The sequence below is a fragment of the Eubalaena glacialis genome, chromosome 1, assembly GCF_028564815.1.
Source record: "Eubalaena glacialis isolate mEubGla1 chromosome 1, mEubGla1.1.hap2.+ XY, whole genome shotgun sequence".
Lineage (NCBI taxonomy): Eukaryota > Metazoa > Chordata > Mammalia > Artiodactyla > Balaenidae > Eubalaena > Eubalaena glacialis.
In genome coordinates this window covers 5811474-5824751 of record NC_083716.1, presented here as the reverse complement: position 1 = coordinate 5824751, position 13278 = coordinate 5811474, and the positions used below count along the sequence as shown (strand labels likewise).

The following is a 13278-nucleotide window of genomic DNA, read 5'->3' as shown; positions in this document are numbered from 1 at the left end:
AATGTAAGAGTGTTTTCAAATGTATGGGTTCACTCTGGTATGTAACAATAGGGAAAGATGGTTTTAAGACAAAATGGAAAAATTGGAAATTGGAAGACAGGGATTGACACATACACACTACTGTATATAAAATAGATAACTAATGAGGACCTACTGTATCGCACGGGGAAGTCTACTCAATACTCTGTAATGACCTATATGGGAATAGAATCTAAAAAAGAGTGGATATATGTATATGTATAACAGAGTCACTTGGCTGTGCACCTGAAACGAATACAACATTGTAAATCAACTATACCCCAATAAAAATTTATAAATAAATTAAAATTTTAAGAAAAAGAAAAATTGGAGATTTTCCCCCTCTCCATCCTGCAACTTTTATCTTTCCACACATTTACTAGAATCCAAAGGATTCAATGCAGTGTAATGTATTACAGTGAAAACCTGGCAAGAATCTAAATGAATTTTAAAAGGGGATTGGGCAAGTAAATCATGGCATGCACCACTGCATCATATTCTGCTGAAATTAAAAATAAAGATCACAAAGAATTTAAATGATATGGGAAGTTGCCAGTGATGGAATGTTATGTAATAAAAGAAAGCTATAAACGTTGATATACATTACAGTCTTATGTTTAAAAATGCATGGGAAAAATAAGGGAAAGAAATATATAAATATTTTCTTGTTTCTATATTTCTGTGTTTTCCTAAGTGTCTATATGAAGTTGCCATTTTTTTTGTTATAGGGAAAATTTAAACACTGTTTTTTAACAAAGAAAACTCTGTTCCATATTTCATTCCTTTTAAGTAATCACTTGGCTGAAGAAGTGCCTGCATATCATTTCTATGGCTTCGATGAATTTGAAAGGAAAAGTGATCAATCTTGTGCAGGCTCTGGAGGAGAGGCGGAGATTTATGGCAGTTACAAAGGAAGGGCATCCGTTTGGAGTGTTTCATCATCTTACAGCATCCTTATAACAAACACACAGGGACAAGCTTTCAAAGCTCAAACTTAGGAGGGAAAGTCACACTACTGCTTTGATCAAAGTAGATGATCCAGATCACTACAAAGCAGATGTTTAGAAGGTATGGTTTCTGGGCGTTAACTCAGTCATAGATAATAATCAAGTGTGAATATGTGAATGTGTGTGTGTGTGTGTGTGTGTGTTACAGAGACCCAGCCACATGGCCCCAAAGATCTATATCATTCATGACCAAACTGATTAATTATAACATCAACAGGAAAATGCTGAACTTTACCAGCTCAATGTGAAAAACAGGTGGGAAAGATCTTCAGATGGTATCTTTCTTTAAAAAAGAAAAGTAGCAGTTGACCTTCACATTATCCTCCCCTTCTTAACGGGGCATCGCCTGCCAGGGATGGTTCTCAATGGTCCACGGCTCCTCCAACTCATTTCCCTCCCTGCAACCTGGGGTTCCTGCTCCTGCTCTCAGGGAACACATTAATTATTGCTACCCATCTTTGAATCTTCAGACAGGGAGCTCCGTGTTCCACATAGAAATGGCTTTAAATATTGATGACTAAATCTCAGGTCCCAGAATAGTGTCTTTTCTCCATCATGTGAGATTTCAGGCCTGGGGTCTCTGAGGAAATGTTGAACTTTATTAAACGCAAAGCTAAATCAAAGGATAATACCTAAGATAAGCATTTAGGGGGCAAATTATTTTTTACAGATACCCTTGCTACTTTAATGTTATGAGGGATCAATTCTTACAATTCCACCCTCTCTTAGAATTACAAAAGTTGGAGGCAGAATTTCATTTGTGAAAGACAAGAGATGCCTTGTAAACGGTAACACTTCAGACAATTCTTTCAGGCAGAAAAGTCCATATTTTAAGTTCTGTTCACTGGAATGAGCCTTTCTCTATGCCAGCCCTTTAGAGCAAGATCAGAACAGAAGCTCTGGAGCCAGACAGCTTATGAGCTGCGAGATTTGGGTCAAGTCAACTACTGGAGCTATTGAAGCTTTAATTTTCTCATCTGCAAAATAGGTATAATAACAGTACAGTTGTCCCTCGGTATCCAAGGGGGATTTGTTCCAGGAAGCCCCTCAGATACCAAAATCCAGGGATGCTCAAGTCCTTTATGTAAAATGGCAGAGTGTTTGCATACAACCTATGCACATCCTCCTGCATATTTTAAATCATCTCTAGATTACTTATAATATCCAATAAAATATAAATATTATGTAAAGAGTTGCTGGCGTGTGGCAAATTCAAGTTTTGCTCTTTGGAACTTTCTGGAAGTTTTTTTCCAAATAGTTTCAATCGGCAGTTGAGTGAACCCACAGAAGAACCTGTGGATATGGAGAGCCAAAGGTACCTCCCTCCCAGGATCATGGTAAGGATGAATGAGTCAGTTAGACAGAGCCTGGCATGTGATACACTGTCAATACTACCACTGTGTACAGAGATTTTTATTGTCTAGAATCAGAAACATTTCATTTTGTAAATATGACCTCTAATTTTCTTCCCCGAATGAGACTACTGACACTTTTTGCAGTTATAACAACCTGTGGTAACTTAGATTTCAAACTACCTCTTCTCCACCTTCACAATGCCAAATGGCATCATCCTCTCTCTCCAGCAGATTAATTTTGGTTTAAAATTGAGATTCAATCACCATACTCTCTTTTGATACTGCAAATCTACAAATTATAGGTCAAGATTATAAAGGAATAATTGAATACACACTGCATACTTTAATGTAAAGTCTTAGTCATTGATGGTTAGATTTTCTGCTGTGTTGGTTCCATTTTTGACTAAACAAAATAAAATGCAAACACATCACAAGTAGTCCGGTGATCATGTTTTACAATTAGCTGCATTTTGCTGACTACTCTAGAAGTTAGAAACATATGTTACCTCAGTGAAGTCAGATTTCTTCTCTGGAACATCAGACTGGAGATTTTTAAGGGCAATTTGATCGTGGGGACTGTACTGGTTGTCCCGCAATCCTAGGCAAAGGGAGATAATATTGCTATTTTTTAGTATACAAAAGGATAAAAAGGAGTATATAACTTTACTATAAAAGTTAATGTCGTCTACTCAAGTATTATATGAACCAATAGTGAATCCAGTGTACTCTGACTCATGATAAAACCTTGTCTGTTTCCCTCATTCACTCCACCCCTCCATGGAGGCTCTGAGCTCCTTATTACTTAGTTTATCAGGCTGCAAGATTCCTTCTTCCATACCATTGTTTATGTTCCTAGACTCAGGAATAACTGAACAAGTTTAGCCCTCACACATTCACCCATGTCCTGAGCTTACACCCAGCAGAAGAATCACTTCTATGGATTTCTCAACAGCCCTGGAGTTAAGAAAGCCTGAACTTGCAAGATCGACTTTTATCCAACCTCTTAACACAATCATTTTAGAAGGAGTCTTGAGCGACTCAGACACTGATATTGAAACTGCTTTGGAATATCTGAGGATAATTTTGTGATGATATCCGTGAGGATAAATGAGACACCGTAGACCACCCTCCACATAAATACTGGCCGTAGCAATAGCCGAGAATATCATCGGATCCAAAAGCACAAAGCAGTGGGCCAAGAAATGTAGAACCTGGGCTCTGGTCCTGGCTCTACCATCCACCAGCCTGAAAACAATGGACGAGTTTACGGAGTCGCTCTACGGAATTTCCTCATCCACCCATCCTGCCCTGCACACCTCGCGGAAAGCTGGGTAGAAGAACAAAGCACTCTGTGAGGCAAACCAGCGGTATTAGGACGTCTGCCTGCGTGTCTTGCTGCTATTGCAGGAATGTGGGTCAAACACAAGAAGGTGGGGGTAATGATGAGAGTCTGTGTGGCCCCATCCCCACAGCCCAGGGTCACAATGTCACTTCCACAAATGCACACATTCCGGGGAAAGTGATTTTCCAAAAGACTACAAAGAATGCTTTCCCAGCGGCTGGTGCTGGTGATGAGAAAGAAGAGATTTAAGAAAGCAGCTCTCTAAATTAGCATATTGTCTTTATCAACTCATGATAAGGGTTTATTAAAGAATTCAGATAAAATTTAAAGCATTTTATGGGAAAAATGATATGCTATAGTATTTTCGAGTTTGCAAAGAGGTCAGGACATGGCAATTTCAAGGGCTACCACGGACCCGTCCAAAGCCTATGTCTCGTCTTGTCCTTGGGTGACAAAAGAACCCCCGTCAGCTCGACCTAGACTTGTGGCTTGTCTCCATCCATCCCTGTTATTGAGTGACAGAGACAGTCATCCAAGATGATGTGCACAGATTACTTCCTGTGAAGCGCAAATGTAAGACCTGAAAGATGTCGTGGATTTCTTTGCAGAGTCGATACATCATGATGAACTGACAATAAAGCTGATGAAGACGGAAATCTCCTGGCTCTGGTCCTGTGGCACCACGTTTAAGAACTCCACAGTCAGCACAGGCCTGGGGCCAGACCGGCCTGGGTCTGCATCCCAGCTCAGCTCACCTGCAGTAGGGGAGTTGCTCACCCGCTCTGAGTTTCTTTATCCATAAAGTGCAGATAATAACACCTCCTGCCCAGCCTTGCCATCCGTGCACTAAGGGTAATGTATGTAAAGTACTCGGGCTGGGATGGGATGCGGGGTTAATGCTCGATAAATGACCCTGGTTATGACTGTTAATGAGCAGGACCAAGGCAGCTGCCCCACCTCCCCCACTCAGACCCAGATGGCCACTATCACCAAGGCATCCATGCTCACTGGAATCAGGCCACAAAGTCCCAGGGTCTCTAGCTACATGTGAGACTTTGGGCAAGTGACTCAGCATCCCTTGGTTCCTTGCTATGAAATGGAGATAGTGGTGCTTACTTCACAGAGTTTCTGAAAAAAGGATAAGTGACCTAAATCGCTAGCCCGTAGCACAATGCCCAGATTATAACAACATGCAACAAGCATTAGCTATGGAGAAGTGTCATCATCTCTAGCAGGGAGGAGGGAGACTGCCACCGTCAGACAAGCAGGGGCTGTGTATGAGTGTCTGATCGCTGTTGTAACAAATGGCCACAAACTTAGTGGCTTAAACAACACAAACATATTACGTTACAGTTCTGGAGGTCAGAGTCCAATATGGGTCTCCCTGGGCTAAAATCAAGGTGTCGACAGGGCTGCACTCCTGTGGGAGGGGCTGGGGAGACCCTATTTCCTTGCCTTTCCACCTTCTAGAGGCTGCCACGTTCCTTGGCTCATGGCCCCTCATCACTCCAAACTTTGTTTCCATCGTCACATCCCTTGTGATTAGATTGGGCCAGTCAGATAATCCAGGATAATCTTCCCATCTCAAGGTTCTTAATGCCACCTGCAGAGTCCCTTTTGCCATGCAAGGTAATATATTCGCAGGTTCTGGGAACGAGGACGTGGACATATTTCGGGGGACCATTATTACGCCCATCACAGCCTAGTTGGGGAGCCTGAGGTAGATGTATTGGTTGGAATGTAGGGCCTTTAAAATGATGACGCTACGGGAAAGTACTTGCAATGCAACATTAACTGAAAGAAAGGAATCAAAGGCTTATGAACCCCATGATTGCAACATTCAAAATTTTTTAAAATGCGTGTGGGAATCCACACAAATGGTAAAGTTGTAACTTAGAGTTACGAGCCTGTTTTTGAGTAAAACTGAGGTGAGACTACGGCCACGCATGAGGGTGCCTGATCAACTCCTGTGGGTGGGCCCTGAGCACCTGTAGGACAGACAGGGTTTCGTCACAGGAGTCGGGCAGTCCAGGTCCAAATACTGGCTGTGTGGCTCTGTGTAGTTTACGTCACTTCAGGGCCTCCGGTTTCCCTGCTATGGATCTAGAACACTGAGCTGACTCTATTCCTGCCCTGCCCCATTGCCTTGCTTCCCCTGGCTGCTGGGAGAGTAGCTGTCAGAGGCTCATGGCTTTGCTCGTCTCTGAGAACCATCCTCGACAAAGTCTATACTTTTCTCCACCTTGGCCCACAGCCAGTGGTGACTCTGAGGGGTAAAAAAGCCAGGGCAACTCTTTTGTTTGTTCCAGAGCATAAACCGAGGACCAGACTGCACCTGAGACCCATCCTTCCTCACCACCTTCCCCATCAGGCCTCCCTCACTCTCTCTCATGGTTCTGTCCTGAAGAGCACCCCCTCCCTCATGCCCCCTAATCCCTGCCTCAGGCTCTGCTTCTTGGAAGTGCAACGTAGTTCCAGCTCACGGTGCTGGCTAATAGTGGGGGCTCTCAACGTGGGTCCCCATGCCAGCAGCCTCAGCATCACGGGGTGACTTGTTAGAAATGCACATTCTCTGAAATAATGCTCTTTGCAGCAACATGGATGGACCTAGAGATGATCATATTAAGCAAAATAAGTCAGGCAGAGAAAGACAAATATCATATGATATCACGTATATGTGGAATCTAAAAAATGATACAAATGAACTTATTTATAAAACAGAAATAGACTCACAGACCTAGAAAAGAAACTTATGGTTACCAAAGGGGAAGGGTGGGGAGGGATAAATTAGGAATTTGGGATTAACATATACACACTACTATATATAAAATAAACAACAAGGTCCTACTGTATAGCACAGGGAACTATATTCAATATCTTGTAATAACCTACAATGGAAAAGAATCTGAAAAAGAACATATATTTTATATATATATTAAAATATATATATATATATAAAATGTATACCCAAAACATTCAAATCAACTATACTTCAATAAGAACATTAAAAAATAAAAATGTTTTTAAAAAGAAATGCAGGGACTTCCCTGGCAGTCCAGTGGTTGGGACACCGTGCTTCCACTGCAGGGGGCATGGGTTCGAGCCCTGGTCAGGGAACTAGGATCCCACATGCCTCCTGGGGCGGCCAAAAAAAAAAAAAAAAAAAGAAAGAAATGCACATTCTCAGGTCCCACCCACTGACCAGCAGACCTACAGATTCAGAAACTCTGGCGCAGGACTCAGCCTTCTGGGCTTTACTAAGCCTTCTAGGACACTCCATGCAGCTCGAGTCCAAGAACACTGCTGGTCTTAGACTAACAAGCTCCTGTACGGATGGTGACTTTAGGCCCTAGAAGGTGATGGGAGTGCTTTTGATTCACCATCATCCCACGGCTTTTAGAAAACCACACCTAGGGCATCAAAATGGGGCTTCTTATCAATGCTTACAATGAGAATGAAGCCATCAGGAATGGCAGCGGGCTGTTATTTTGAAGCAAACTAAAACTCAGCCTGGTGAGCCACCCACTCATGGCTGGTTAAAGAATTGGTTGTGTGCGGTGCCCAGTGCCCTCTGTGCCCGGGGAGAGTGTCAGTGCATGGGCACGTCTGATGAGGGTTTCTCTCCCGTGATGGTTGGAAAGATAGAACTGCTTCTGTCTCCACCAGCCTGAGACATTCCTCCACAGCCACTCCTGCCCTGGAGGCCTTCCCGGAGGCCAAGCGCAGGACAACATGAACTGAGCATGAGGTCCTGACCCAGGTTCTCCTGGACTCCAATGTCCTCCCTGGAGGGAAGAGTGCTTCAGGGATGGGATCCATCTGGGCGGGAGTTTATGCCGCACTCAGGGTGATGGAGGCCCCGGGCTGGACCGAGCGGCAAAGGCAGGGAGAGGCTGTCCCCTCCCACAGCTCTAAGAGAAAGTCACAGTCTGGCTACTTCTGGCCCCAATAAGCCACCGGGAGAGCCCTGCCAGCCAAGGGACCAAGGAAAGGTGTGGAATGGGGTGGATTTAGACAAAAGTGGACGTGGGGTGGGAGAAGGTGGCACAGCCCAAGCAGAGGCAAAAGAGAAAAGTGGAAACGGCTCAAGGGAACGTGTAAGAGCAGAGAAATCCATACAATCTGGGAAATGCAAGCAGCATGTTGCGTGAAGCCTGGGATACGGGTAAGGCATTGCATACAATTCCCATGCGGCACCTAGCATGGCTTGAGTTGTCCGTACAAAAATAGCCGACGAGCCACATCACGCATTGACTAATGAACCCATCCATCAAAGTCGTGTGTAAATAATGAACGCCCCAGCCTTTCGTTAGTACAGAGAGCTTGCTTGTTTTCATATCTCTATCATGTGTATCAGGGACAGAGATGGGACAGTCACATTTCCGCTTCATAGACTGTAAACGCTTCCCTCATTTCTAGTCTGATAGGAGGCAAGGTTTACTCGGAATTTTCACCTGCCCTCAGCGATACCCCTTTCTTAATATTCTAAGTAGATGCTTCTCAGAGACAATCACTTTTCAGATTTGAATTAAGCTACCACCTCTGTGAGATCTGACCCTGTTAGCCACCCGGTGCCTCTGGACCATCTTTTCATGGTTGACTTTTGGAACAATGGGGTCTTCTTACTGTCTTCTCCCTCTTGGCTACTGTGTCTTCCTTTCTTTAGTGGGTTCTCTCCTTGACTCCCTCTGGGTCCTCCTACCAAATCTCAGACCAATGCCAAGGAAAGACCCAGACCTCACCTGTGGGCACCAGCCCTTAGAACCAGCTGCCTTCAAGCCCCCTCAAACTCAGCTTTTCCAAAAAGGGACCAACCAACTCCCCTCAAGCTGCTGCCACTGCAGTCTCCTCCTTCCCCTCCTCTTCCTCCTCCTCCCCCTCCCCTTCCTCCCCCTCCTCCCCCTCCCCTTCCTCCCCCTCCTCCCCCTCCTCCCCCTCCCCCTCCCCTTCCTTCCCTTCCCCTTCCTCCCCCATATCCATTTTCTTGGCAAGTGGCCACCATCCTCCCATCACGCACAATAGAAATTGAGGTGCCCCCTCCACACCCACCCTTTCCTTCACTGCCAATGTCCAGCTAAAAGCCAAATCCTGATTTATCTCATGAAAAAGGCTCTGCTACATCTCATCAGCTTAATCTTCCCTGAACTGCCTGGTCTCAGCAAGGTCACAATCAAGTGGTGACCCCATCAACCTCGTCTCCTGTCAGGTACTCCCAAATCCCCTTGACATTGCCAGTTTGTGACCTTGTGAAAGTCACATGCTCCTTTGAAAACTCTAATGAAAGGGATACATTTTCCCCCCAGAACAGGACCTGGGAAACATACACACAACAATCTGAGCCCATGTGCATGGGGTGCTGGGGCTCAAGGAGACTAGGATATGGGCATGTATCTGGACAAAACTATAATTCAAAAAGATACATGCACCCCTATGTTCATAGCAGCACTATTCACAATAGCCAGGACATCGAAACAACCTAAATGTCCACCCATAGATGAATGGATGAAGAAGATGTGGTATATATATACAATGGAATATTACTCAGCCACAAAAAAGAATGAAATAATGCCATTTGTATCAACATGGGTGGACCTAGAGATTATCATACTAAGTAATTCAGACAGAGAAAGACAAATACCTTACGATATCACTTATACGTGGAATCTACAATATGACACAAACGAACTTATCTACAAAACAGAAACGGATTCACAGACAGAGCGAATGGTTGCCAAGGGGGAGGGTGGTAGGGGACGGATGCACTGGGAGTTTGGGATTAGCAGATGCAAACTATTATATAGAGGATGGATAAACAACAAGGTCCTACTGTATAGCACAGGGAACTACATTCAGTATCCTGTGGTAAACCACAGTGGAAAAGAATGTATGTTTATGTATAACTGAGTCACTTTGCTGTACAGCAGAAATTAACACAACATTGTAAATCAACTATACTTCAATAAATAAATTTTTAAAAAAGAAATAATCCAAAGACTTTGAAGTTTAAAAGTCTATTAAGTAAAATTATTTCCATGAAATAATTCTCTAATTATTCCCTAATAAAATCTCTCCCAAGTTCCAAAAAAGAATTTAAAAAAGGAGATCAGGATAGAAAGCCTTAAAATAAGCCTCCTTCTCCTTCCTGGATGTGGCTGCTTCATCGTCTCTGTGACTTTGGCCTTGGATGACACCTGCCCAACTTTCCCAGGGGGCTAACTCCTCTGCACGGCTCAAGATCACCTTCTCTCAGAAGGGCTCCTAGGCCTGCCCCCACCCCACATGCCTTCCAACCTGTGTTGCCACCTGTATTCACTTCCTAGAGCTACCATAACAAATTACCACAAACAAGGCAGCTTAAAACAATGGCAATTTATTCTCTCACGGTTCTGGAGGTCAGACGTCTGACACCAAGGTGTTAGTAGGGCTGTGCTCTCTCTGAAGAATCCAGGGGAGAATCCATCCTTGCCTCTTCCTAGCTTCTGGTGGCTGCTGGCCACCCTTAGCATCCCTTGGCTTGTGGCAGCATCACTGGTCTACCTCCATCCTCACATGGCCATCTTCCCTGTGTCTCCAAATCCCTCTGTCTTTATAATGACCCCAGTCACTGGATTGAAGGCCCATCCTAACCCAGTATGACCTCATCTGCAAAGACCCCATTTCCAGATAAGGTCCCATTCACAGGTCTGGGGGTTAGGACTTGAACACGTCTTTGGGGGGACACAGTTCAACCCAGCATAGTGCTCCCTGACAGGCTGGCATCACCGTGTGTCCTCACTACGCTGGCCTGTAATCGTCTGTTCTGAGTCTGTCCCCCAAGTTGACAGAGGCCGTTAGAGGACGTCTCACCATCACCTTCGCCTTGTGCACAGCACGGAGCCTGCCCACCGAAGACATGCGCTGAGTGTCGACTGAACGAACAAATTATTTTATATTTTGATAAGAGTTTTATCTATGGGAAAAAAATCAGAGCATACCTTCCTCTGACAGTTTGATCATATCCCACTGATGTTTCAAAGACATTTTACTTAGATTCAAAGGTCTTTTAATGACAAGGATGCGCTCGGCAAAAGGAAAGAAAAGTCGGCCACAGTCTACATCTGCAATTCCTCTCAGAATGAGTCAGGCTCCCACCTTCCGTGCTGGGCTGAAGAACCTCCAAACACTCTACCTGTGATGAAGTCACCAGAATGTTTCCATGGCAACTGGGGAGGGGGTAGGGTGTCCACCCTGCGCTATTTCTCCTGAGCAGGAACAGCAATCATCACTTTGACATTTATATCTGAGGCTTTGTTAGCAAGTAAAACACGTTTGCACAACCGTTAAAGTTTTCTGCAGAGCACTGTTAGATGTGAGACAAAGAACTACTGCCTACAGTCAGATACACAAAGAACTACTGCCTACAGTCAGATACACAAAGAACTACTGCCTACAGTCGGATACACAAAGAACTACTGCCTACAGTCGGATACACAAAGAACTACTGCCTACAGTCGGATACACAAAGAACTACTGCCTACAGTCGGATACACAAAGAACTACTGCCTACAGTCGGATACACAAAGAACTACTGCCTACAGTCAGATACGCAAAGAACTACTGCCTACAGTCGGATACACATTTCCCCTCAACTTCTCATTACTTTTTTATTTTTCACATTGTTTTGGTGATACTGGTTCTCTTGCCAGGCAGCATTTTTACTGTGGAAATGTTCCCTTAGTATTCAAATACATTCAGATAACACCACCATGTTAATTTGTTTACCCTACTTGTAATATGTGTTACCAACTCTTGCAAACCGGTTTATCTAGAAAATTGAGCAACACAGCAGTCTGTTTACTGTGCAAGCTATTATAAGAATGATCAATTCCTACAATTTAATAAAACACCTTTGACACTAAATTATAATGAATGTTATTTTCTAATGTATACCCAATCACATTTGAGGTAGCTTATAATTAACAACACAGATAAAAACCAGCCAAACCGTGATAAAAGAAGCAAGTAATGAGCTGGAGAAATCATTGGACCATAAAGCCTGGGCTAAAGATGACCCTGGCACAGAAGAATCACAAACTAAGGGTGAGTTTGCTGCAGCCAAGGCCAAAGGGGGGGACATGATAAATCGCATAACTCATTGCCTTTCAAATGAAATACACCACTTCATACGGAGAGTGGTTTTATCCCCTGGGACAAGGCATTGATAGCATGGGTCTTTATATAAATGGACAGCACCTTTGTAAGCTGGTTCATAAACACCAGGACAATGTAAATTTCACTGGACAACCCCAAGGTGCTTTGAGTTGGGTCAGTGTCACTATTACGCCCTCATGGCTAAAATTTATTGTGCGATCACAGCAAGACAGATATTGTATACAAAGGTTATCTCCTTTAACACTCAGAATGACCTTTGGAGGAGAGCACAATTATTATCCCCATTTTACAGATGAGAAAGCTGAGCCTAGTTGAAGTAACCTGCCAACAATCACCTGTCCAATAAGCTTCAAGCTGAGAGTTTGCAATATTAATGATCACTGCACAGGTAGAAAAGGTAGAAATGGAGCAGAATCTGTAGGGTCTGATAACCTCTCCTATGAAGCTTGAGAAAGTGGACGGAGCAGCCTGGGTTTGGGCGTCAGAGGAGCTCCCTCACTCCATCGCTGTTTGCTCCTGAGTTAAAGGGGCAAACTGAAGGGCTGAGAACTATGAAAAGTTTGCACGGGCCCAGCACACTGCCTGTCAACATCGGGCCCCCCCCCCCCCCAGAAATGGAAGGTGTTATTAGCTGCAGTTTTACGTAATTTTCATCTCTTCCAGAAAATGATGGGAGTATAATACAGACCTGCCCAATAATGAATAAAAACCTGCCCACTAATTCTGTCTACTCGGGCTGTAGCTGATTTCTGAGACACCCGGAATCGGAGGCACCGTGCCTCTTCCCTTGGTGCCTGGGCATGGCTCTGGGGTCTGCCCTTCTGTGGCAGGAGCAGGGTTCCCCCTGGAGGACCGGGTTAAGACCACCGGGTGCAACTCGCGCGCATGCGCCAGCCCTCTAAATCGCGAGGCCCCGCTCACATGGGCGGCATTGGCGGGATGACGCCACAAGCTCAGTTCTGACAACAGTTACTGGGAATCTGACGTCTTTGAGGACCTAGGTCAGGTGCTGGGCTAACAAAGATGAATAGAGCACAGGAGTTCCCATCTTGAAAGAGCTCAGAGTCCGATGAAGGAATAAGACGCATAACGAGACCTTTTTCAATGCAACATGGATTTGATTATTTCCTCTTATGGGCTTCCCCCCTCCCCTTACTTGTGGTAAAATACACAAAACACAAAATTTACCATCTTAGCCATTTTTAAGTGTCCAGTCCTGTGGCATTAAGCACGTCCATCTACACCGTGTTGGGCAACCATCACCCCCATCCATCCTCAGAACTTTTTCATTTTCCCAAACTGGAACTCTGTCCACCTTAAGTCATAACCGTTTCCCCCTCCCCCAGCCCCTGACCACCGCCCTTCTACTTTCTGTCTCTATGAATTTGACTACTATAGGGACCTC

The 13278-nt window shown here is 44.4% G+C and overlaps 1 protein-coding gene across 3 annotated transcripts in view; it reads right to left on the bottom strand.

Moving 5' to 3' along the window:
* The window catches only part of C1H10orf90 (chromosome 1 C10orf90 homolog), a 236272-nt gene that overhangs the window by 81069 nt on the left and 141925 nt on the right, over positions 1-13278 (bottom strand). For 2 of the 3 annotated variants that reach the window (XM_061192189.1, XM_061192210.1), the window contains exon 3: positions 2887-2978. In XM_061192189.1, coding sequence (XP_061048172.1) covers positions 2887-2978 — 92 coding nt within the window. Of the gene's footprint in view, positions 1-2886; positions 2979-10696; positions 10719-13278 lie in introns of those variants that run through there. The other variant, XM_061192199.1, reaches the window with a different exon arrangement.